This window comes from Balaenoptera borealis (genome assembly GCF_965194805.1).
Source record: "Balaenoptera borealis genome assembly, chromosome: 14".
Taxonomy (NCBI): Eukaryota; Metazoa; Chordata; class Mammalia; order Artiodactyla; family Balaenopteridae; genus Balaenoptera; species Balaenoptera borealis.
In genome coordinates this window covers 44,183,177-44,209,847 of record NC_138875.1, presented here as the reverse complement: position 1 = coordinate 44,209,847, position 26,671 = coordinate 44,183,177, and the positions used below count along the sequence as shown (strand labels likewise).

The following is a 26,671-nucleotide window of genomic DNA, read 5'->3' as shown; positions in this document are numbered from 1 at the left end:
TGGTCAAAGATATCCTATTTAAGAAACAGGAAACACTTACATTGCACATTATCAACATTAGAACAGAATCTCATTATCCGTTAGCTGGTATTTGTACGATTTATAACTCACTTTAGATTGAGTTTTGCAGGATTTCATGATCTTTGCCACATCATCAGCTGAAAACGTAGGTGCTGCGTCCTTGTTCATCAGTTGATATTATTAGTGGGGATTATGGCCTCGTGTTTTCTAGGCTGCAGAAATCTTTTAAGAGATGCTGCTAATTAACTATTAAATAAATGCTTGGATGAAGTTATCTTCATAACAAATAAGCTACTTGGAAATTGCTTTCAATAAAATGGGATGAGTTAAATTTCTTTCTATTTTTGTTAACCTTTGCCTGTCTGCTCTAAACCCCAGGCAGAACACTATACTGTGTGTGCTTTTTTTTTTTTTTTTTAAGACTTGTGCTCTCTAAAAACTTTTGAAAGAAGGAACTGGTAAAGAGATCTTCTCTGAAATAGCCTGTGGGAGATGCTCCAAGTGATTACTGATGTCCTATCTGCTTTGAGACGAATCTGGCACAATGCATCCAGTTGTTCACACAGAGAGAGAAGGAAATCTAATAGAGGCAAATGTTTCAAACCATAGAAAGACAATCATATTATAATTTAGCAAGAATTACATATTAAGTTGCAGACTTTTTCAATGAGAAAAGAAAAAGAAAAACTAAAAAGCTAGGAAAATGGTGTGCCCTGTATTTTTTTAAGCCATGACATTATTTCACTGGACTGAAAACTAACTGTAGGCTTCAATTGTAAGACTCAATGTAGACTTCAGTTGTAAATTTAAGAAAAAGATTTAAATAGGTAAATATGGCTATCTCAAGACATATCTTTTCTAAAAATTCACTACTTGAAGAGTTTGTTTTCAAAAGCAGAATGGGAATGGTTAATTTGTTTATATTCACCAGTCCAACAAAAGAAATATTTTTTGAACCTGACTAGGGTGGGACAGGCTGAGGGGCAGGTGGGGCAGTCTTGGGACCAGGACTAAAGTAAGACATGAGAGCTTATAATCTAGAGACAAAACGAGAAGCTTAGACCCCAGATCACCTTCTGGAGGAGAATGGCTCTTACAGTCCTCATATGGGGACTTGCATGCTGGTTCAAACAGTGTTGAGGATAGAGCCAGCCTAAGGCATCACAGAACAAAGACCAGGAAAATGAGAAAAAGGCTGCTATAACATCAGAGAAGAAGAGGATTTGCTGAATTAAAATCCACCAACCAACCGATGCACTCACTCACCCACTCACCCGTCAAACAACCAACAGATAGTACCGAACACCCACTACCAACAAATGGCTATGGTGGTTGCCACGGAGGAGACCCAGTTCCTGACTCAGAAAAGGAATCGAAATATCAACCCTTTCTTCCAGTGAAAAGGTCAATCCCTGATGGTTCATTATCTTCTCATTTCACATGACAAATAATAAAGAATCTCCCTCTTTCTGCTAATATATGAGTTTTGTTGCTTTTTTTGTTTTTCTGTTGGGATTAACTTTCCTGTTTCAAAGAAATGAAAGTGTGGTTCTTGCTTCCTAAAGGCAATTTTATTCCTTCTATACTGCTCCCAAGGCTCTATTTAAGCTTTGCAAAGTCAAAGGAAGTTAGATGTGGATTATCCTAGACGGAGCAGTATACTGACTCATCAACCATCCTTTGTGGAAGATAACACTTTGTTTTTCCTGTAACACCTTGTTGCATTCCATTCATGGGGGTTGTGGTGATGGGGGCTGTTGGTATAAATACATTTAGGCTGGAAGTGGCAGAACAGGGGAAAATAAATTTTAAAAACTATACGTATTTGTCTGGAGCTAAGGATAAAGAAATCAGCTTTTAAAAAAAATATTTCTTGGTTGACTTGTGGGTAAGTCTCTTTCTACCATCTTATCTTTCTTGTCAATATTCAGAGGTTTCAAAAGAAATTCCTGATGGAGAGGAACTCCAATCCAGCTCTAATTATACCAGTTTTGTTCCTGTTTTTATGTATTTCCTTCAATGTGGAGGACCAGTTTGATTTGTGGTTGTGGATTTTATGTACTGGGGAAGGGGGGGCCTTCATGGTCACGAGATAGCTGCTACTCTGGAATAAGTTTAAATTCCAGAACCCCAAACAAACTACACAAAAGGATTGCTTCAAGGTAGAAAACAGATCCTGGCCTTCACCAGAGTCTGCAGGAGGTGCCTGAGTCTCGGCTCTGGCTGTCTAGAGAGTTTCTCTAATCTCTGGATGGGCCTTGTCAAATCCATTCACTCATCAAGCTCTATTTCAATCCATCAGCCAACTGGGCATCCACTATAGGCTATGTACTGTACTTCATGTTGAACATAATCAATAAAATATGACTCCCTTCCCTAATGCATAGACTAGTGCCTTTGTTTTACAGTTTAAAAAAAAGTTTGTTTTAAATTCCCATTCATATCCATTTATGATAAAGTGAGGCTAATTTCTTTTTTCACTACGTTTAATACAAACTTGACATATCCATCCCCCGCCCCCCGAAAGAAAAAAAAGGAGTAGGGGAAGGGTGTTAACAGGAATGAGAGAACAGTTCTATGTTTTAATATTTTCGTGTATGTTGATATATGTCAGCAAGAAGGGCAAATGTATTTCAACTAGCAGGCAACTCCTTCTTCTGAAATAGGAAAAGGCTAAAAATATGAATCATGTCTATCTGTTCTTTATCCTGTTTGCCTGAGACTGGCTATGTAGTTTGCCAGGCTCAGTGCAAAATGAAAATTTGGAGCCCCTTGTGGAAATTAATCTCAAGACGGCAACAGCATAGCATTAACCCAAGTTTGGGGCATTTTTTTTTTTTTATTCCCTCTGGTACTTAATAAAGTAGGGAAGACTGGTTACAGCAGGAGTGGAGGTGGAAGGCCCAGACCCTACCCCAACCATGTGACACTAAATAAAAAAATAGCTGGGCATGGGCAAGGCTGAGGGTGGTGCAGCAAACACTGGCAGCCCAGGAGGGACACAATCCCCGTCCCAAGCTATGCCCACCATCAACCCTGGACCAGTGCTGTGATCAGTGAAGGGTGGGGCTCTTGGCTACAGAAGTCCCCGCAGCCACTGAGTGGCCCACTGGACTGTGGAGAAAGGGTGTCTTTGGTATTTGGACCCTTATTTTTTGACAGAAATCTGGACCCCTAGCTGGTCCAGTCAGACCCAGATTAAAAAGAGGCCATTGTATCTCAGACTTCTGGATTGTTCTTTTCTAGACCTAAAAGACCAATGGGTCATTGTTACCTGGTTCACCCAGGACAGAGGCCACGAAAGGCTTATTGTCACTTAGTTCTCTGGTTTACTCAGGCTCCTGGACATCAAAGAGTCATTGTTACTTAGGCTCCCAATTGGTCCACTCAGGACCCAACATCAATGAGTCACTATCACTTAGCCTTCTGATTGGTCCATTCAGAGCTTAGGACAATAATGGTTCCTGCTACCAAGACCTCTGATTGGTCAACAGGAACCCATGGTCAGGACCTGAGGGGCAGGTAGGGCCCTAGAAGCCCCTGGGATGGGGAACGGGATTAAGTGCTTAGAGTTGTGTGACTGCATAAGTTGCTTGCCCAGGAAACCGGTCTTGTACTTACTATTATATGGCATGGAGATCCCACATTTCTTATACCCTGCCAACAGCTTAATTTTTAGTGAGCCACATGGCCATGAAGAACTAAACTAGATGATCTCAAGGTAGTAGCCTCCATCAGCTTTCCAAAGCAAGGTCTGGGAAATGTTGGAGAGATATTAGGTTAAATATAGTCAAACAGGTTTTTACTGAGAATTTCTCAGAGCCTTTAATATACTAAAATGCATTATGCATTTTCAGGAGGTACAATATAATATGCAGCATTTCTCAAATTTTTGATGGGTTTGAGGCAACTGAAAATACAGGCAAGAATAAGGATGTGATTCCATAGAGTTAATGACCTAACTTGTTCTAGAGCTCAGTTCTGTCCTCAACTTCTGACTCATGTATCAAAAATATCTCCAGCAGGATGGCCTGCATTCCTATGGTCAACACTGGGGCAATGAATATATATTGCATAAGTGCCCGTGAAGACACTGCTGGTTGTTTATCCAGTGTCTCTTCTTCTTTGCTCGTAATCCTGATTTGCTCAGGGTTGAAAATACTCACCTAAGTGACATTCGCCCCTGGGGTGGTCATGTGACCTAGTTTTGGCCAAGTGGAAGTCTATAGGGATTTAAAAAGGACAGAGTCAGTGGCATGTGTCTTTTGCTCTTTACACTTCCAAGCTTGCTTTCTGCTTGGAAGTCAGGAAAAATGCTTGTGACTACAGGATCCAACTTATAATCATGAGGACGAAAGCCACCGGGGTAGTGCAGCAGGAGACCTGAACGATCCTGGTTCCAGGATGGCCTCCTTGAACAGCTGCACAAGCCCTAAATGCCTCCTTTGGGCTTCTTGTTACCGAGGAAAACGAACCCCTTTTCGACTAAGCGGCTGTAGTTGGGTTTTCATTCTGTGCAGACAAACAGAACCCACCTGGTGGGCGGCCTGAAATGCAGCACACCCAAAGCTGAAGCAGCAACCCCTTCCCACCCTGCTCCTCAGTTTCTTTTCTATCCAGTTGACCAGGTGGACAACCTGGATGTCATCCTCAATCCCTCCTCGCCTCTACTCCCAGGAGCCGTGACCCCTGTTCCACTGGTGCTGCTGAAGGTGCTCTGGGTACAGCTTTCCGCTCCACAGCCCTGCCCAGCGGAAACGCAGCCTCTAGCGCCCCTGGGGAGCAAGCTCTGCAGCCTCTGACTTTGAGGAGGTCCCAGGCTCACTGTAGTTTCAGAGGCCAGTGTGGCTGGCGACAGATAGGAGGGTACCCCGGTTAGGGATCGCCCCCTTGGTAGATCTCCGCCCAGCTCTGCTGAGCGATGCTTTGTGACTGAACTCCTGTTTCATCCTTCCAACCAGGATAGGGTCCAGTGGAGATTCTGGATTAGGCACCATCATTTATCATTAAATTCATATTCTATTGTTTCTTCTCATGTCTAGGAGCCCCTGAAACACTAGCATAATATCAATCTTTTACTTTCAGGTCCCATATTGTATTAGGAGGGGGAGTGGCGGAAGTTTGAGAGTCATAGGCACCTGGGGCTTTAGGCGCTTGCTTCCAAGTAGTAGCTGCCACGTTGGATCGATTACCAAGTCCTTTTGTTTTACCTCCTCAACTCTGTTCTAGTCGGTCCATTTCTCTACATCCCCACTGGTGCTACTCCACCTAGGACACCTCAACACTTGCATGAATTATGTGCTTTTCCTCATTGCTTCTAATGGCTCTCCCCACACCCAGGTTTTCTTCCTTTCAACCCATTTCCCCCGCTGCATTCCCAGTGATCCTATCGGCTCCTGTCACTCCCTACTTCCAATGATGGAGTTTCTCCACTGCTTGAAGACCAGCCTCCCTTGCCTTCAATGCAATGGCCTTCATGGAAAGGCCTCTTCGTACCGCTTCAGTTCTCACCGACGTTCTTTACTCGCTACACTGCGGTCCCACTGAACAATTTATGTCAGTGACGCTATGCTCTCTTGCATCTCCAAGACCTTGCCAATACTGCTTTCTCCCCTCTCACGTCTTCACCTTCTCCCTGCTCCCCTTCGTTTCCTAATTCTTACTCATCCTCCAGATTCGTGTTTAGGAGCCACTTCCTGTAGGAGGTCATCTCCAAGCTTCAAGTCACAGTGACCTTCTGCCCTGTGGACTCCCAGAGCACGTGTCCCCGCATCAGAGCACGGCCTCTGAGTCAGAAAGACTTGGATTTGAATCCAGGTTGACCATTTACTTTGCTGTGTGATCTTGGATGAGTTACCCTTTTAGACTCAGTTTCCTTATCTATAAAAACGGGAATAAGGAATTCCCTGGTGGTCCGGTGGTTAGGTCTCTGCGCTTTCACTGCCAAGGGCCCAGGTTCGATCCCTGGTCGGGGAACTAAGGTCCCACAAGCCGCATGGTGTGGCCAAAATAAATAAATAAATAAATAGATAGATAAAAACGGGAATAACAGTAGTAGTTACCTCTTACTGCTTCCGTGTAAGTTAAGTGAGATAGTGCATGTGATTTCCTGTGTTTCAATGAAGGGAACACAGTAATTACTCAATGAATGATTTTATTATTGTGCTAACTGTCTGTAAACCATCAGCTTGTGTCTTCACTCAGAACAGCTTTAGTACCTGGTCTGTGCAGAAAAGGTAATATATGCTCAAAAAGCACTGGCTAATGGTTAGAAGGAAAGTGTGTTACTCCCACACTGCCTTGTCCCTCATTTTTAAAGGGGTTTAATTCTATTTCAAAACAGAATTGAGTCTGTTTTTTGAACTCAGTGGTCCGTCAAGAGCTTCACATATGTCAACTCATTTAATTTTCGTAACCACTCTAAGAGGTAGTTGTCATTCTTACTTTATAGGTAAGAAAATGACGTCATAGCCACAGCAATAATAAAGAGCCGAACTCTGACTCAAATGCGGGACTGGCTGACTCCAAAGTTGTTCAATATTTGTCACCAGAAAAAGAAACCCTCCCTCAGGTTCTATCCTGAAGAAAAGGATGGACACACGTGCGGGAGGCCAATCATGCCCGTATGGGTGGCGTTTCTAAGCTTCTGCTGGGCGTCTGTGTAGCCTCGGGTGCAGTGATGAAGAGGTCTGTGGCTCATGATTGGGCCCATGTCCTCATGGGCTGAGACTGTGAGTCTTTGAGAGGGTGTTTGTTCAAGGCATAGGTGTTGGGGTCTGTGGATGTGTGTATACCTGGGTGCCTGGTACCCTGCTGGATACCTGCATTGTAAGCAGGCACATCTGCAGCTCAGGTCGATGGAGCAGCTGCACACAGAACCTCTACAGAAGGACTGGAAAAGCCTAAACGCACGTCTCAAGAGGAACCTCTTTGCAGAACTGGCTGTATAATCAGAGAGTCCAGGAGCTCCATGTCGCGCTGAGAAGCAGGAAGTGACCCTGTGGCCATGGCCAGCTGGGTGCGGTGCCAGGCCTGAGAATCAGAGAATAACTGGGTGTTGGTCAACCTTGGAGCACATGAGACACACTTTCCTCTAAACATACTGGGAATATCACTTAGGGACATGCCAGAGGGTGAGGGGCTGGCCGATCAACATTTTATTGACACTAAAAGTAAGTTCAAACCCGTCTTTAGCATTCACACAGCCAGGATTGGAAAGGCAGATTGTTACTGTTTGGGAATGACGGGAGGTACGTCACCCAAATTACTTCAGTTAATGAACCCAGACAACTGCACACCAGCCGTCCTGCCTCCTTCCATCTGCCTGTGACATCAGTCCAGTCCCTCCAGTGTCGTTTGCCTGCTGGATCACTTTGGCTGTTCACAAGGACACATTTATGAAACTCAGGTTAGAGAATGTTTTCAGGCCTCATAATGAGCTAACTGGAGACAGAGCAAAAAGAGGGTTCAGGGAAATGTGAAATTTAGGCTAAGTCTGGGTTAAGATCTAAGAAGTCTCAGGGAAAGAGGTGCTAGAAGAAACCCAGACTGGGGGGGAGACAGGAGGCGGGGTCCCTACTGGGAATACTGAGACCTACAGTGGTTGGTGAGGACTGCAGCTGAGTTAGGGGATGAACGAGTCTGGTAGTGGGATAATCCACAGCCTGGAACTTGAGTATTGGGATTGCTGAGGGCATGCTGGTGTCAAATCCTCAACTCTAGCAACAGCTACTGATTTTCTTATAAACATCCTGCCCCCACATGTCACCCTGACACTGGGTGACAGTCAGGAGGGGACAAAGCCTATGGATGGAAGATGGATACTCTAGAAATGGCCAAATACTGGCAACATGTTAAGGCAAAAAAATAACAAAAATGAACGAGACCTCTCTCAAAGAAGTTGTCCAGGGTTAAATAATAGCATACCTAATAGTTAACTGAAGAAGGAAATGTGTACTTCATTTTTCCAGGCCATATTTCAAAATGTTCTTTTGCAATTAGTATCTGTGAAAGATAAGTTATCTCAACCTTCCAAATAAACTATCAATTATTAACTGATCCATGGACCCCAGTATTTTATGAGTTTCTGTAGTAGTGGTGTCTCTGCAGGTTGCCTTTTCCTTCTGCCGACACAAATAACTCCCACACCTTGATAGGATGATTAACCCAGGATGATTAACATACAGAAATCTTACTTCTTCACAATGTGCCCCAGATCACTGGTGTACACAGCATGTACCATACTTATCTGTTTTTATCCGATCTCAGTGATTAGTGAGACCCGTGAAAAAATGGGATTGTACAAAGAGTGGACCCCAGGTTGCACGAACACGTTCTGCACCTTGTGAAATGGTTGTCTATCCTGCTTTCAGGTTTTGCTTCAATGATAATTTACATGGCTAGATTTTTCCAACTTTAGAGGGGGGGCAGATAGGATGCATATGCAGAACCAGCATATTCTACGGTCTTCACAGAGACAAGGAACCAAAAGTGAGGGCCTTTGTGTGTAGGACAGGGTAACCTAGACAGAAACATGGAGCCAGAATAGCCAAGCATTTTACAATGTGAAGAAGTCCCATTTCTCCACAGGATTCACTAATCATTGAAATGTGATAGAAACAGGTAAGCGTGGCTGTGGGAAAACTTTAATTGGCAATTACACTGTTTCAAGATGGCAACTTAAACTAAAACTGAAATTACTGGTAGTTTACTGGATTTGTAAAATCAGTCATCTCCTTAAAAGCTGAATTGAAAAAGAGACTTCCTTTCCTTTGTCAATAATTATGCTACACTGAAAGTAGTAAAAAGCACAGAGAATGAAGCATGAACATGTTTATGCCCAAACCGAAGTCTGATATTCTCTTCGTTAGAATTCATCTTTCCTTTGTTCTTCAGGATCAATTAGGTAGGTTCATGGTTTTATTGTTAAGGTGAAGGAGGCTTGAAGGAGATGTACTTTCTCAACCCTCACTTGAAAGTCAACTTTAGTGTAATGATACTTGATAGATTTTGGTTTTGGTTGAGGGTTTTTTGTTGCTCAAAACCGATCAATGGAAAAAAAAAAAATGAAGTACAACTTTCTTTGTGCAAGAGCTTCTGATTTGCACCATTCACTTTCAAAATTCTAGAGACTCAGGGCCAAGAAGGAGCGAGGTTTCTGACAGGTCATTTTTGCACTTTGAAAATTCCTTTGCCCTCTTCCAGTGGAAATGTGGCTTGAAAAAATTGTACAGTGCCCCACTTTCAAATCCCTTACCTTTTTTGAGCCACTTCTTTCTGTTTATATAACTTCAGGATTTGAATGCCTTTGGCTAACTAAGGAAAGTGGAAAAGTGACTGATGGGAATATAGAGACCCCCAGTACAGCTGGATTTAAAATTTTACTTGGGTAGTTATTAGCTGGTTGGAAAAGCCTGGCACCCTGTGGCCATGTTTAGTACTACAGCTGCTTCTCTCCCAAGGTGCCCCAGTTTGTACTCTTCCTAGGGGCTACCCTGGATACAGTGGGATGAAAGGCGTGTATGCTATGCGTGGATTTTTTGGGGGGGGGGGATTTTAAAAAATTGAAGTATAGTTGATTTACAATGTTTCATGTGTACAGCAAAGTGATTCAGTGATATATATATATGTCATATATATATGTGTGTGTGTGTGTTTCTCAGATTCTTTTCCATTAAAGGTTATTACAAGATATTGAATATAATTCTCTGTGCTATACAGTGGGTCTGTGTTATTTATTTTATATATAGTAGTGTGTATCTGTTAATCCCAAATTCATGATTTATTCTCCTCCTGCCCCCTCTCCCCTTTGGTAACCATTGTTTGTTTTCTACATCTGTGAGTCTGTTTGTGTTTTGTAAATAAGTTCATTTGTATCATTTTTTTTGGTTCCACATATAAGTGATATCATATGATGTTTGTCTTTCTCTGTCTGACTGACTTCACTTAGTATGATTATCTAGATCCATCATGCTGCTGCAAATGGCATTATTTCATTCTTTGTTAAGGCTGAGTAATATACCATTGTATATTTGTACCACATCTTCTTTATCCATTCATCTGTTGATGGACATTTAGTTTTGGATTTTTATTTTTCTTTTACGTTTTTTTCATCTTACACCTGTCTCAGTATCTCCACTGAGTCATAGTTTTTGATCAAAAAGCAGGAGACATGCACAGAGCATCCATTTTACCAGCGGGAGAGGTTCCTTTTCTTTCCAGCTAACACTGACTGGGGAACATCAGCTCCTATTTTTAGGCTTAGAAGAAAGAGAAGTTGTAGGACCAGGGTAGGGCATTCCATGGGCTTAAAAAAAAACCCATTAAATGTTATTTTTATTTTTTAAAATTTTAATTATTTTATTTATTTAGTTTTTTAATTAATTATTTTTTGGCTGTGTTGGGTCTTCGTTTCTGTGCGAGGGCTTTCTCTAGTTGCGGCGAGCGGGGGCCACTCTTCATTGCGGTGCGCGGGCCTCTCAGGATCGCGGCCTCTCTTGTTGCGGAGCACAGGCTCCAGACGCGCAGGCTCAGTAGTTGTGGCTCATGGGCTTAGTTGCTCCGCGGCATGTGGGATCTTCCCAGACCAGGGCTCGAACCCGTGTCCCCTGCATTGGCAGGCAGATTCTCAACTACTGCTTCACCAGGGAAGCCCCAATTATTTTATTTTTTAAAAAATTTTGCTCTTATTATTTTTAAAATATTTATTTATTTGCGCCGGGTTTTAGTTGTGGTAGGCGGGCTCCTTAGTTGAGACATGTGAACTCTTACTTGCAGCATGCATGTGGGATCTAGTTCCCTGACCAGGGATTGAACCCCGGCCCCCTGCATTGGGAGCGCAGAGCCTTAACCACTGCGCCACCAGAGAAGTCCTTAAATGTTATTTTAAAAGTTAAAAGTTGAGGAAATTGGGAGACAAGGTTGTCGTGGAACGAGTACAAAATGGGGAAACAGGAGATTTTATTTCTAGCTCTGGTTCTGTCACAAACTTTGTGTGATCCCAGGGAGGTCATTTAACCTCCATGGGTTTCATTCCAATAAAGTTAAGAGGTTGGACCAGATCATTTCCAGGGTTCCCTCTGGCTCTAAACTTCTGTGATCTGCCCATGGACGCTATTTCTTATGCCCTGCACAATATCTCCTTGCCAGCTGTGCTTCTGAGCATGCAAAGTGTTTCTTATCTTTACCCATCACTGCTTCTGGTCCTGAGATCACTCTTAGCTTAGGTCATTCAACCATGTCTACTAGTCTTCAATTGCCTGTGTCTTTTAGAGCCAATATTTGAGTCAACCTACGGAAACTCACTGATCTTTTCTAGTTCACTTTATATTTATTAAAGAACTGAACTCATTGCCTTCATTAAACTGGTAGAAGAAAAATTTATTCGTTGGCAAATGTTGCAAACTCGATCTGGAATCTCTAAACAGGTTCATATCTTACTCTCTTTTAGTCTTAGATATTTTATGATGAATACAGGTTTCATTTGTCATTCTTTTGACTTTACTCCATTGTTATCATGCAGCTGCAGGGTCTTGATCTTGATGGCACGAAGACTGGCCGCCATCAGGAACGTGATGGCATCATGCCGTCATTCAGTGGAATCTTAAGTAGCATTACTTTTGAAGATACGACAGCGAAGACATAAGCCCTGATACCAAAGACTTATAGCTTACAAGGGTAGCCAGAAAGCTGTCAGCCCAGAGGCGTGAAACCAAATCAGCTTGGGGGATGACACTTGGTAAATCCTGAAGGATGCATATGAGTACCTAAGCACGGAGGGACTGAGGTGGGAGAGGGGACTGCTTAAGGGAAAATTCATTTCAGTGAAATTTACCCAGCACCTACTCACTGTTTTCAATGATTTGGCTTTTTCTAACCTCAGATAGGTAGGATTTGGAGGATATTTGATTCTATGTATTTCTTTAAAAAATTTTTATTTATTTTAAATTAGTTTTATGAAAGTATAGGTGATTTACAATGTTGTGTTTATTTCTGCTGTACAGCAAAGTGATTCAGCTATACATATATATACATTTTTTCATATTTTCCATTACGGTTTATCAGGATATTGAATATAGTTCCCTGTACTATACAACAGGACCTTGTTGTTTATCCATTCTCTATATAATAGTTTGCATCTGCTAATCCCAAACTCCCAACCCACCCCTTCCCCCTACTCTTGGCAACCACAAGTCTGTTCTCTATGTCTGTGAATCTTCTAACCCAATATATTTCTAAACTCAAATTTACTTGGCAATATCCAATTTGGGGGAGTCATATGTCCTAGTGTATATCTGATGTAAGTACTTCTAGAACCTTGTGGTAGGTCCTTGGACGTTTTAGCCCAGTCACATCAACCCTATAGTTTTGTCCAGTGCACATCCCTGAAATCAGGAAAGTGGCCACCTATGGGTATAGTCACAGGTTTTATCCCTGTGAAATAGGGCAGAAGGGTTGAAGGTTTAAGTATAACATGGAATGAATGATTTAGGGATGCTTTGTCTAGCAAAAGAAGGCAGGAAGATTTTTTGGTGATTGTGAAGCTGGGGAGATCCTAGCCAGGCAAGGACTTAAGATCTCATTGTCCCCCCTGCCCTTCAACCCTCCCCTGAACAGCTCAGGAGGATAGTCTGAAGCTATTTCATGCTATTTTGAGTACAATAAAAGCTTAACCGGCCTCCACTTGCCAACTTCTCTGTAAAACTTACTGGTAGATGCTGCAGCGTGCTGAATGCTCATGACTTTCTCTAAAACCCTCTACCACATCTACTCACTGTTACGCTAATTGTAATTATAGAAATTAAACTATATATAAGCCAAAGAGATATGAATTTCTATTGTCTTTTTTCCTCTGTATGAACATGTATTATTTTTATTAAAATTTTTTTATTTTAATTTTAAAAAAATTATTTATTTATTTATTTATGGCTGTGTTGGGTCTTCGTTTCTGTGCGAGGGCTTTCTCCAGTTGCGGCAAGTGGGGGCCACTCATCATCGCGGTGCGCGGGCCTCTCACTATCGCGGCCTCTCTTGTTGTGGAGCACAGGCTCCAGACGCGCAGGCTCAGTAGTTGTGGCTGATGGGCCTAGTTGCTCCGTGGCATGTGGGATCTTCCCAGACCAGGGCTCGAACCCGTGTCCCCTGCATTGGCAGGCAGACTCTCAACCACTGTGCCACCAGGGAAGCCCTATTTTAATTTTTTTATTGAAGTATAGTTGATTTACAATGTTGCATTAGTTTCAGGTATACAGTAAAGTGATTCAGTTATCTATCTACCTATCTATATTTTTTCAGATTCTTTTCCGTTATAGGTTATTACAAGATATTGAACGTGGTTAACCTGTGCTATACTGTAGGTTCTTGTTGTTTATTTTATATATAGTAGTGTGTATATGTTAATCCCAACCTCCTCATTTATACCCTCCCCCATTATTATTTTTTTTAAAGCTCACTAGTTCATCTATATTTGTCTTTTGTCCTAACTCCTGACCACACATGTACTAGATTCTCTTTGGTTGCCACCAGGTTACCTGGTTCCCAGCTTCTTCCACTTTCGATAGCCATAGTCTTCAATCTCTTGTTAACATGGAGTGAGCTTGCAGTCTTCAGAAACCCTTCAGACAAGTTCTCTTCTCCTCCATGAGGGTGGGAAAGAGAGGTTCTAGAAAACCACACAGGGGTCCAACTCACTGAGGAACGACTGCAAGAAGAGCAACTTTTAAAATTTCTTTATTTATAGACATTTCCGAACCATTTAAATCAACAACGAATTTTTTTAGACAAAACATACCATGTTTATCTTGAGGTACACATTGGGCCCATAGACAATGCTCTGGAAATAATGCAACTGTTAACTGGTAGTTAACAACCCCAGTTTTCCAAGCAAAGAAACTGTAAAGATGGTTACAAAAGTCTTTGAAAAGAATATACCATTTTCATTTAAGTCAAGGAAAACTCCCAAATTTTTGACTAATTGAATTCAACTTTTAGGCTTAGGTTAAGCAATATTTTAAATGGAGCTTAATATGAAAATGGGAGAAGGGGTTTATAGCTAAGAAATGATGATCTGAGCCCTACTACATGAGATTGTAAACAAAGGAAATTCATCATCTGATAAGCTCATTACAAAACTCATAGCCTAAAAATTAGACAGAGCAGCAAAATTACAGAAGATACTTGTATATACTTTTAACAGAAATCACGTTTACCCTTTGTTTCTAGCTTTCACAATGAGACAAATTTTAAAACACCAAGTTCTGAAGACTAAACGATGTGATTGGACAAGAAGTGGTCATAAGAATTACAGTCCCACAGTATAAAAATCCTACTTTCCATCATTTGCACTCTGGGCATCTGACTTTTCTTGCCCTAGCAGCCTGGTGCCATTGTATTCCTAGAAAAATAGTGGGAATTGGGATTAATGGTCATAGTTTCTGAAAGTCTTGTGTGTCCAACAGCAGATTTCACTTTTCTGGTGGACTGAAGTTGAAATTTTCTTTGAACAGTTCACAGTGGTCTTTGGAGAACTGTGGGTTTTTTTCAGTTTGTTATTCAAAATGTTAACCTCATACTCTTTAGGTATGATGAGTAGTGACTTGTGATACAGTGTGTTTGGAAAATGAAGAGCCCTCTATTCATCCACACCCGCCCCCTGAACTTCTCGAGGAGTTGTGTGCACGATGTGTAAGGTGGTTCTGGAATGTCGGCAGAGGGTATTTACCCACGTCTGAAAACAGTTGGAATGGACAGTCATAATGTTTCCCCCTAAGATTGTTTTATTTCTATGTGAAACAAGAATAAACACTGCAATTTAGTCGAATGGGCAGCTAGCTGCAACTCCATAAATGTGAATGGTCTATGTGGGTTGAAAGGGTCTAAATGTAAATTTCACAGTTCATAAAGTTGAGCAGCTCAACTTAAAAGAGAGAGAACGTGCAGGTGTTTACGAGATTCTGAGAAGGAATTGATCTGTGTTTGAGTGCTCCGTCCCAACAGGAATCAGGCCCACATTTTACATTTTAGCTGCTTGGTTTGGTTTATTGTTGAATTTCTTAAGGGGGTCATGATGGTTTTGGCCATGCATTTAAGGAATCCAAGAAAGAGTCCCGTTTGGACACTCTCCCCCAAGCACAGGGGTCAGTGCACAGATTGCAGGGAACCTGCCAGAAGATGTCCTCAGTCTTGACCTGGTTGGTTAGAAAAGGTTCTGCTTGTGGGGATCTCTATACACTGCTTTTCACTGCAAAAGTCGCAGCTCAGAAGGGAAGGGCTGTTTCCTTCCTACCCCTGTTCTACGTTCCTTGTCTTGATTTTCTCTGGCTATGCATGCCTTGTCTAGTAAGGGCGCCATGTGGCTTTGGCGATACCAGAAGATACTTACTACCAATTTAAAAAAAAATTCCAATCAGTAGAAAAGAACACTAGTCAGTGGGAGTCAGAGATACTTGCTGCCTCCAATGCTTTCCAAGTTTTAATGGTCTTGTAGTTTTTCTTTTATACCCCGTTAATAGAGGCTGCCATTTCTTCCTTCAGTGGGTTCTTGAGGGACAGGGCACACTTAACTCTCCATACATCCAACTGCCAGGAGAGTTCATGTCTCTCTTACACATACCCAGTCTCAACAACTGTGGTTTTAAACATAAACCTTATGAGTTCCAAGAGGGCAGGAACTGTCTTTTTATCAGCCTGTCAAGTCATACTAGCCTAGTGCCTGGCACACACATGATGCTCAGTGAATTTTGAATATGTCAATTAAAGGCCATACTCCCTGCCCTCAAGGAGTCTCTATGTTGCCGTCGATATAAACTCAACGTACATATGCCAAGACAAAAAACAAAAAGGACTTTGTGTCGAGGTTTTGCAAAAGAAAAAAACAAACAAAAAGAAAAAATAGATAAAAGGAACCAGTTGTTTATGTGCGGCAACTGTCATAGTAAACTCAAACCCACTCATTCCTCCCTCTTGAATTGAGAACAGCGTCCAGGTGCTAAGGATTCACGAACGGATTCAGCAAGGTTTTGCCAAAGAAAACTTGCAACTTTTCAACATCATCCTTTCTGTTTTTATTTTAAAGGAAAGTTCTGAGAGGTTAACTTTACCTAGGGAGTTGCCCGTCACACAGAAGGATGCTTTCTCAACATGAAAGTCATGGAGGGGCTGCATGTCATCTGAGTGCAGTACTAGAAGCTTCCATATAAACTTGTCAGTTACTTTCAAAGAGGTGCTACAGTTTGATAGATTCTACAGGGTACTCTTTTATGGGGCACTTTTAACCTAGAGTATTTGCATTTTGGGAGACATGTTGGGGGGAAAATGCTTTTTTTTTTTAAAAAAAAAGAGATTTAAGATGGAAAATGAGAAAAGATATCAATTCACCCCAATTCTAAACAATGAGATGGATTAAAAATATCTTGAATGCCAAGAAATGAAGCCATATATTGAACAGGTCTGCAAAACTAGACTGGTGGGTCTTGTCTTTCCATTTGTGTATTTATCCTGATGAGCAAGAAGAGCGGATAATAACATACAAGCCAATCCTGCAAGTCACACTGACACTTGGGTGGCTGTCTGTCCATCTAGAATGTGGGGACAGACTCTGGGGGAGACAGGGCTAGGGACAATATGCTGCTCGGAGAACAAAAACTTTTCTAAGATTTATATTCCTTCAAAAAGTCAAGAATTATGTGGATGCCATTATATTTTGGAGTATTTATTCACGTTTGGCAAAAACTGTCAGACTGGGTCCTGGGATTGTTGGAATGAAAGTATGGTAATCATGTATTTTCTTTGGAAGAGAGGAAAGAAGAGATTTCTGAACTAAACAAGTACTCTTACTGATACTTTAAAAAATGATGCAACAGATGTTGCACATATCAAAGCAGAGGATGGTATGTCTGATTGCTGAGCTCTCCTAAAGCACAAAGCATGTTGAGAACACCTGACACGCTCTGAGCAATGCTCTCCAGACCCTTCATCACCACATACCAGGAGAATAAGACCCTCAAACCCGAGAAGAATGATCACTCGACAGAAATGGTCATTTCCCCAGACACTGATCAGCACGGGAGTATTCTATGTAAAACCCAGCCTGTAATAGGTTTAAAATCAAACTTAATTCTTCAATACAGACTCTCTACTGATTTGTTCCAAGTTTTCTGTGATGGAGCCTGATAAGACTCAGCTTCGAGGGACAGGGCTCTGAGAATCTTTGGAATCATTCTGTCCCATTTCCTAAGAGAGACGACTTAATTAACGGCCCCAAACTTCAATGGATATTTGAAAGTGAACAGATTATTATCTAAAAGATCAGACTCATACTGATGTTGAAAACATAGATTTGTATTGTGTAAATATACATATACATATATATTCTGGTCTTTTTTATCTCTGCTCAGTAAAATTAGCAGCAGTTACAGATAAATTATTGTGGTCATGATTTATTATTTCTAAGGACATCATAGATCCTCTCTACTAGCACATGACTTTTGTAAAATGCCTTTTGATAAAAAGATCCCCACCAAGCACATAACACTGCAGTGTCATTTCATATCACTAACATTTTCAGGCACAAGAGTAAAACAATTAGCATTGAGCAATCCGAACAACAGAGCACAGAATAAATTGTCTGAAGTTGATTCTCCCAAAGGAGGGAATTGTTCAAAAGTGTTTTTTTTTGTTTTTTGTGTTTTTTTTTTTTTAAAGATTCTTCTGTCTTTCAGCTTTGGCTATTTTGTAAATAAATATCACAACTTCTCGCATAAACCTACTTGGGTAACAATTATTTCTCTGAACATGCCTTTTGTCTTTTAGCAGCTGTTGAGTGTTGAGTGATGTACAAGGCACACCTCTAAGTGTTCTGTACAGCATTTTTATTGATGTACAAAATAGCCTGTTCACCATTCAAAATCATAATCTGCATAGTAAGAGTTTTCTCTTATCCCTATTTACAGAGAAAGTTTTTAGTGCAAAAAAATGTGAAACTGTGTCCCAGCCCTCCCCTTCTAGAACACACATTTATCTGTTTTGTTCAATGCTACCTGGGGTTATTTGGCTATATTTTGGGCCTCCAGCCGTTAATGAATTGCAGGATTTTCTTCACCTGCAGTTTGCTCAGTTTGAAATCCTCGGAGAGGATTTCTTCCGTGAGCTGAACAAGCAAGTTTCCGTCAATCTTTTCGGTCACAAAGAATGCTATGACGTCTTCGGACAACCCTATGAACCGCAAGGACTTGGACACTTCCTCTATGGAGAGTCCCGACAGGTCGGCAGGTGGCTGCCACGGGGACCCGTCACCACAGGAGCGGGGGGCCAGCTGGAGGTGGAGGGGTGATGAGAAGGGGTAAGACACGGAGAAGATGTCCTGTGTGCCCTTCTGAACAAAGTACGGGTCCTCGGAGAGGTCCGGCGACCCAGGCTCGGGGTCTTCCTCAGCACCATCAATTTGCAGAGGCAAAGGTAGGGTGTCGAGGGCGGCTTTCTCTTCCACTGGCCTCGGGGCCCTGGGAGGCAAGGCCGGGCACGAGATGCTCTGCTTGGCGGGGCCGGCAGTCAGGGTCTTCCCGCCCGTGCTCTCCAGAGAGTAGCTGGCCGACTTGGGACACCCCGGGGCACTACCGCCGGGCTCCGTTGGCCTGGGCCCGGGTGGGCTGGCCGCCACCTCGTGGCCGTCGAGGTCGAAGGCTGCCGGGCAGTTTCTCTTGGGTGTGCCCGGCGTCTTCTGTCGGGGGTAACTGTAACTCCTGCTCGGATCCAGCAGGAAGTCGCTCCTGGTCTGGGTCTCTGACGCTCCCGAATAATGATTAGGCCACGAGAGCCTGGAGGACAGAGCTTCAGCAGTGGGACTGCCGAACGGGGACTTGGGGTCCATGGAATCTGCTTTCACTCGGGTACACGGGTAGCAGGAAACGGGAGCGCTTTCAGGAGGGCTCGTGTCACTTTTAGTAACGCTGCTTAAAAGCCAAACACAGAGAGAGAGAGATGAGTGAAAAAAAAAAAAGCAAAATATCCAGCCTATCCTATCCCATCGATGTCACTTCTGAATAGAAAAATGTAGTTAGGCAACAAATATTATATTTCTTATCGTAAAGTACCTGCTTAACCTCACTGGGTTTGTTTTTTTTTTAAAGAATCTTTAAATTACTACAATACATCGGTAACTATGGATATGAAGATACTGATTTAATATGCTATAGCAGAGATGGCAAATATATAATTTTTTTAACAAGAAAATCATTGTTAGTGGGTGCCTGGATCTTTGTGATGAGAAAAATCTTTAGCCTTATTTGGGCTTATCACCAACAGGTGCTGTGATTGATTAGTGATGTCTGCAGTGGGCAAGGGTGGAGTGAGAGAGCAGTAAATGAGTGTCTCACGCTTGTCATCCTTGGGCTACAGTGACAGGACTACATCACCACCACCGATGACCCTATATCCATCCAAGAGTCTGAGGCTGGAAGAAATGTTTCGAATAAAATGCTTATTCTTGCCTTGGTTTCTGCACAATTGTGTTAACATCAGCATAAAGATTTAAATGTCCAGGGAACAAAAAAATACCTGCCAAGGAGAGCTACTTTAACCTGTCACATGTGATCACACTCAGCTCTGGGGCCCTATCTTAAGAGTGACCGTGAAACCAGAGTGTGCTCAGAGGTGGGTGATGGGGGGACAGCATGTGGGACTGAAGCTGCCTCTTGGAGGAGACTTACATCGCGGCTGACCTCACGGTTTCACAGCCTGATCAAGAGAGGCGGGGTGGACCTACATTTGTTTCTTTAGACCTAAGAAACAGTTGAAAGTTACATGGAGATAGATTTCAACTGGATATAATGAAAGATCTCTAAAAAAAGTTATTGGCATGTGCCAACCATGGAATGAGCTGCAGTGCAAAAGAATGAGCTCACGGCACTGGGAGGACGCAGATGGAAGTGGAAGACTGCCTGACAGCGATGGTCAGGAAGGGACTCCAGCACCGGGTGGGAATTCAGAGCAGACAGCCGACAGGACCCCTGCCATTCCGGGTCCTCCTTGAGGGTGCTGTCTGCGTGTGTTGAAGTCAAAGCGGAGACAAGTCGATGCCAGCCTTAACCACTGAACCCCTCACAGACTCTGCATCTTGCTAGGTCACTGGCTCTTCCATCCTAGCTCAGAACCAACAGGGCCCCATCATGCTCATACAGTTAAAAAAAAAAAAATTTTTTTTTTTCTTTTTTTAAAAGAAAACTTCCTCTCCTACCACCCTGCCCAGGGGATGGCTCCTTGACACGGTTCTCAAGGACTGGGGACCTGGTTGATGAGGGAACCATGTGGAAGTGGGCCCTGGCATAGGACTTACATGTCGTGCAGCCCTGAAGAATAGTAGGACAAGGTGGGGCTGGGAGAGCGAGTCTGCTGCCGCGCCGGCTTGGCTGTGCGAGGAGGGACCGAGGGGCTGGTGGACTGAGGCTTTGCGCTGCGGGGCGGGACAGGCGGGGCGTTCAGGAGCCGGCATTCTTCCCTGACCTGGCGCAGAAGAGAACACGCGGGGTTAGCGACACTCGGACTACGCGCAGGGCCAGCTCCCTCCCGGAGGGCCCAGTGGCTGCTCTTACGTGACACCAGCAGGGGTGGGAGAAGGGGAGAGGAGACCTGAGCGAGCAAGGACTGTGGGAAACAGGAGGCTGCCAGAGATGGAGCGATTTTGAAAGAAACGGTTTGGCAGATGCTGCAGAAATGTAGCAAGTCATGGGAAGGACAGCACGGTAAAGAGCCGGTGATACGTGAGGACACAGGAAACAGGAATAGGATGAAAATAAGAGCGTAAGTGATCACGATATTAATAAAGGATTCCATTCTCCTAGCGAGTTGTAGTTCTTCACTGTTCAAACTGAATTTGATTTGCTACAAGCCTTAGGCAACAGTGGACCTTGTCTAGTGTAAAGGCTCCTTCTGAAGTTACGGTCGGGGCTTCTCACAGGTAACTGTGCACATGAATCCCCTGGGGATCTTGTTTCATGCACATTCTGACTCAGTAGACCAAGGGTGGGGCCTGAGACTCTGCATCTCTAACAGGCTCCCAGGTGATGCGGACGCTGCTGGACCACGGGCCATACTCTGAGAAACAAGGCGGCAGATGGCGTAATGAGGCAGCTCTCCAAATCCGAAAAATAGTAGTTTATAAGAGCCGCTCCACCTCTCTCACCCTCCCTTCGTCTTCACACCGGAGAGGGAGGCAGGTGATCTGTGCCATCCCTCGCCTGCCTTCGCCCCAGCTTGTTTTCCATTCACAGCCGGCCTTCAGAATATGGTTCTTTTTAATGAGGCAGATATTTTTATGTACTTCTCTGTGTCAGACAGCAGGGGGCAGTTTATACCTGGTTCAGCTAGTCTACCCTTAACTACATAGGTTAAAAACAGAGACAATTCAGACTTTGTAAAAAAAAACACCCTTGCTTGCTTTTAGGCTGTGTTCCCACCCATTTTTTTTCACCTTTGCCTTCGATTCCTCTGTCCCAGGGGCTCTGGGTAATGAAGACAATGAAACGGAGCTCCTGTTAGCTTTGGTTTGGAGTTTGCTTAAGACCAAATGAAATGGGCTCACGTTACACTGCATAGTCTACCACCTACGCTGCACCCCGGCCCTCTAACTGGCTTCTGAGGCCTGATTCACTTGCTGGAAAAAACCAGATGTTAAAAAAGTCATGTGACCCCGGGGTGACTCGGCAAACCTCAATTCTCAGCGAAACAGGAGCCATTTAAAGTCTCATCCGTTGCATTTCTCCCTGGGTCTGGGAATCACAGCTCGTACCCAGAGGACCCACCACCCTGGTTGTTGGGACCCACTGGATACAGTTTTTCTTCTGCAGCAGCCCTTTAGGCTAAAACAAAACATTGAGAGCAGCAGATTCTCTTCTCCAACAGCTGCGGGCGTTCTCTTTCTGAGCTTTTCAAAAGGTGGTGGAGGAGGAGGAAATGAAGTTTGGATAAGGAAGAGGGAGGCTTGCTTGTAAGCTGGCCCAGGGGGACTCTTGCCTCACTTTGGGGTCTTCTTAAGAAGCTGGGAACCAACTAGGACACTGAAAAGTTCTGGCTGGCTCACTCCGCTCCCTGGCTTTTGGGAGCATGTACTGGTTACAAAATAAGTAAGATATTGTGTCATCTTCCTTCTGTCTTGTTAGCGAATTGTGTAGTAGCCAACTGTGTTTTTCTTTCTTAGGGAATGTCTTTAGAATCTGGGATGGATGGGTGCGGCTTTTATAGATGTGCTTGGTTCTGTCTATGCTTAGAATAACAGGAATCATGGAAAACGTAAGAAGATAAGGAGTCCGTCAGTTAACTTTTCCATTTTAGAAATAAACAATCGCTTCTCAACATGGGATTAGAGAGAGGCACGAGGAAAACAGGGTTAAGGCTGAATTTGATTTAGAAATTTCTAAATTTTGGAATTAGTCATTAAATACATTTCATTAGGGACCACTTACCTAGATGCTAATTATGATATGCTGAGATGTCGACTACACTATGCATTGTAATTGAGGATCATCAGCTGACCTAGGTCTCGGAACACAGAAAAGCAGCCGCTTGTAGTTGACTTTGACCTCTGGGAAGTCCTCTCTTCTCTTCTTATAACCCCAGACTCTCAAGGTTCCTGACCTCTGGTTCTGCCCCCTCCTTCCATAACTGGACAGTCCTAAAGAGCTTCCCCATAGGTTTCCCGGTGACAGGAGGGGACGGGGGAGGCAGCAGTAAAAAGCAGCATTTGTAGGTCACAGGGCCTGGCGAGGTGAGCTCGGCTGACTGGAACGTTTCCAGCTACACTCCAAACAGCATTTGAAATATGGAAAGCTTCTGAAATGGCCACGTGACTCCTGAAAGGAGTTAAAGAACAAAGGGGTGTGTGTGTGTGTGAGTGTGTGGGTGTGTGTGATGTTGTCAGTGAGGAGATACTAACATGAGACCAAAGAAAGATTTCTTCCCTTGTGATGAGGGGGCAGTTTGGGTGTAATTGTGTGACTTCAATGGGAAAGAACTAGGCTTATTTGAAACCCATTTTGGAGAAAAGGTAGTTAAAAACAAAACAAAACCCGACTTCAGTGGGACCCCGTGGGCGACAAGAATTCAGCTGTAACACTGTGGAGGAACAAAACTAGAGAGTGCTACACCGGGCAGGTGCGGGAGCGCGGCCCTCTCGGGGTGAGCACGGCTGACGACCCTGCAGACGCGTCTCCACGCGTTACTTTTAACTTGGTGCTGCAGATGTGGACGCTCAAATGAGGTCATACTGCAGTGCGTTTTATGGGAAAACTATATACGCTTTGGAGGAATGTATACATTTTGGGGTTCAGAAGTGACACACCGACACACTGTGAGGGTTTATTGTGCCATCTTACTTCCTATCTCTTACATCCTTTTAACAGTAATTATTCTTTCTCTTTGCTTCTTGATTTGATTCATCATGGGACATTTATATCCAAGAGAAATGTAGCTGTGGCTTGAAATGAATTTTATCTGACAATAAAAGGCAATTTATAAGACCAGATGGCCAATCACCCTATTTCCAGTTTTCCCTCATATTCAATTTCACATTTAAGTGCTACATTTTCAGCACATTCCTTCTAAAAGTCTCAGCATGTGGCTTTCATCTTGTTACTTCCCATCTCCAGTGGCCCCCCTTGACTACTGGATAAAGTCCAGCTTCTCCTGTCTCCCACTGAGGCCTGCTGAAGACTTTCTAGTGATTTCTTCTCGCTAGAAGAAATTATCCCATTTGATTCCATCTTTCTAGTTATTTCCCTCCCTACTCCTCTACATGAATACATGGGTCCATCCAATGGGGCAGATTCCGTGTCACCTAAACACACCCTGTGCTTTCCTGCCTCTCGCTCTGCTTTAGTTCTTACCGCCCATCCCTCCGGCCCAGCTCTAACTGTTACAGGCGCGGTTTGGGACCATCACAAGTAGCCACCGGTACTTGTCATTGCTTCTGAACTCTGCCAACAGACTGTTTATGTTTACTTACTTCCCCTGTGTATTCAATTAGCCCGGAAGTGGAAATGGTAGGGACTGTCGTCATTGTTCTTACTGCTCTGCGGATGGCACTGTGGATGGCAGGGTTTGGGGATTTGTCACCTCTGGCACAAATATGGCGCACAGAATGCCAGGTGGAGGTTATCGGATGTCACAAAACAAGTACAACAAGGCACTTTTATTTTCAAACTTATACCAAAAGAATGCCTTTTATATTTTAATGTGGAGACTGTTATTGATAAGTCATCTGGGCTGCATGTTAATTTTTTTGTCTTCATATTGGTGTCAATCTAGGGGAAAAAAAGGTGCCAGCAGACCTGGCCCCTATGACCGCCATCAACTCTGCCACCACGACACTGAACATGGTGTCAGAGTGACAATGACAGTATTTCTGAACCGGGAAAGGTTGTGGCTTCATTGTCAGCACCCCATCCCACCGCCCTGTAACTACTGTTCTCAGTGAGGATGTAACAGGACACACCAAGCCTGACGGACTAGAGCCCTTCTCTGCCCTTCAGTGCAGCATTTAAGACTGAACTTCAAGGAGCAGTGCAGGGCGATGGTGAGGTACTTGGATTATCAGGAATAAACCTCGAACCCTGGTGCTAAGGGAGGGGATGGCGTTCTGTCTGAGGCAGGTGTTACTACCCATCGCGGATCATGGGTGACTTCTGCCTGCTGGTAGGTAATTTCTGGCGATGAGTAGCTTGAGTGTTTGCAGCCGAACTCCTGGCACCTACTGGTTACGACAGGGTCAATGACCACAAAGTGGATTCAGGGAGAGCGGACTCCCATCCGTACCCAGAGCCTGGCTTCACAAGCAGTTTTCTGGTCTAAAGCCTTTCTTGTAAGTGGTTTTACTTCCAGCACAATCCTCTCATCCTTGCCTCTCCCCAACAAGTCTTTCCCTTTTCTAAAGAATTGCTCAATGATTCAGTCTTATCAGAGATAAGATACCGCTTCCCAGGAGTAAGACGCCTCTCCCCAGTGTTCAAGCAGCAGACTATGAACCCAGAGCTAAACAGAAAGCTAATTTATTGCGAGGTGGAATTGGGGAGTTCTGCTCTTTCCAGAACCATCACTTCTCTTTAGTCTACGAGGCATATTCTCAGGGAGGCATATTTAAGTGACTGACTGCCATCTAACACACAAAATGTACTAGTGGGGTTTGAAGTAAGCTGTGGAAGGTGTCCGTCCTGAGGGCTAATGGCCGGGATCACACGCACCATCTACTGCCCCTAAAAGTCTGAAGAACATTGTGTCACTTTCCCTTTTCCTACAAACGACATTAGTTCCATTTACTATTGACTTGTTCAATTATATGTTGAGTGCCCATCACACGCTCACTGAGCTGGTGTTGAGTAAAGCAGACAAGAATGAGTAGCCCCTGGAATTAGCTGGGAGGGAGGGAGGGAGACCAACACACGACTGAGATAAAAATCGGTCCTATAATAATAGAAGGTGGAATGAAGGTCAGTGGGAGCACCATGAATGATTCAGGAGGGCAGGGGAAGAACAAACTCATAGGAAATTATACTGAGAAAGCCTGGAGGAGGAAGGAATCTTGAGTGTACAAAAGGTACATGGGCAGGAATAAACCACCAGAACGATGCCCTGGACTGGGGGCTTAGAAGGAGAGACAAATCCTGGTGCCACTTAACAGACAGACACTTAGAAGGAAGAACAGAGCTTGGGAGAAACCAAGGGGTTCAGTGTTGAAAAGAGTTCGAGCTCAATGCTCTACGGATAGAATCTGAAGTCCTGGTGGCACTGAGATCCCAGATGAGAAGGGAAGAGGGCTGAACCCCTAAGGCGCCAATAGAGGAGGAGACCAAGGGGGGAGAAACACAAGGGACTGCATCTCACCGCTCACGGCAGAGAACAGTCCCCAGTGGTGTCAACGAAGCAGATGGTGGGGAGGACGGCTCAGGAGAGGGATGGTGTGAAGATGGAACGACGGCAGGAAGTCAGGGCAGGTCGGGAAGATGTGTGACAGTTAGCAGGTCCCTGGGGATCTTAGTGAATGAAGCTTGAGTTGAGTGAGGGGACCAGAAGCAGATTCCAGGGAGTCAAAGCCAGAACAGGAGGCGAGGGTGGAGTTAGTGAGGACAGACCACTCTTTTCAAGAAGGAAGGAAGGGGCTGGGAAGGAAGGGGGAGACAGCTATTAGAAAGGGCTAGTGGATTGAATGAGAAATGGCTTTTTTCTTTTTAACTTGGAAGAAACTTGAAAACGTGCCTGGGTAGGTACATGCACGCATGTAAACTGGAGGTTAAGTGCACACTGACTCCTGGGACGGAGAGGAGAACACATTTCCCCACTGCTCTCTGGCTTCACCATGCCAGCACTGGCCACGTAAAACCAGAAAAATAATCAATGGCAGCTTATTATCTAACAGTGAAAGCAAAGATGGACACACCCAATAAAATAAATGGCTTTGGAAAGCTTCGTGTTACTATGTGAAGGTGGTTGACAAAGTCAAAACCCAACTCCAACCTGTGGTCAGAATCTCGTGCGTCACGGAATGGGACTATTTATTTTCTGAATACTCTCCAGAAAGTGTAACTTGATTTCCTGACTCCGGGAATAGGTATTTAAGCATCCTTTCCCCTCCCCACTCCTCACAGCTATAAGTCTGTTTAGTTGGGAG

General features: G+C 43.8%; 1 protein-coding gene across 8 annotated transcripts in view; it reads right to left on the bottom strand.

Annotated features, from left to right (window-relative positions):
* Positions 1-13,733: 13,733 nt before the first annotated feature.
* Positions 13,734-26,671, bottom strand: part of GAREM1 (GRB2 associated regulator of MAPK1 subtype 1) — a 210,518-nt gene continuing 197,580 nt past the window's right edge. For 7 of the 8 annotated variants that reach the window (XM_082354233.1, XM_082354236.1, XM_082354240.1 and 4 more), the window contains 2 exons: positions 20,351-20,517; positions 13,734-18,968 (listed from right to left, as the gene is read on the bottom strand). In XM_082354233.1, coding sequence (XP_082210359.1) covers positions 18,071-18,968; positions 20,351-20,517 — 1,065 coding nt within the window. In that variant the 3' untranslated portion in view covers positions 13,734-18,070. The remainder of the gene's footprint in view (positions 18,969-20,350; positions 20,518-26,671) is intronic. The other variant, XM_082354234.1, reaches the window with a different exon arrangement.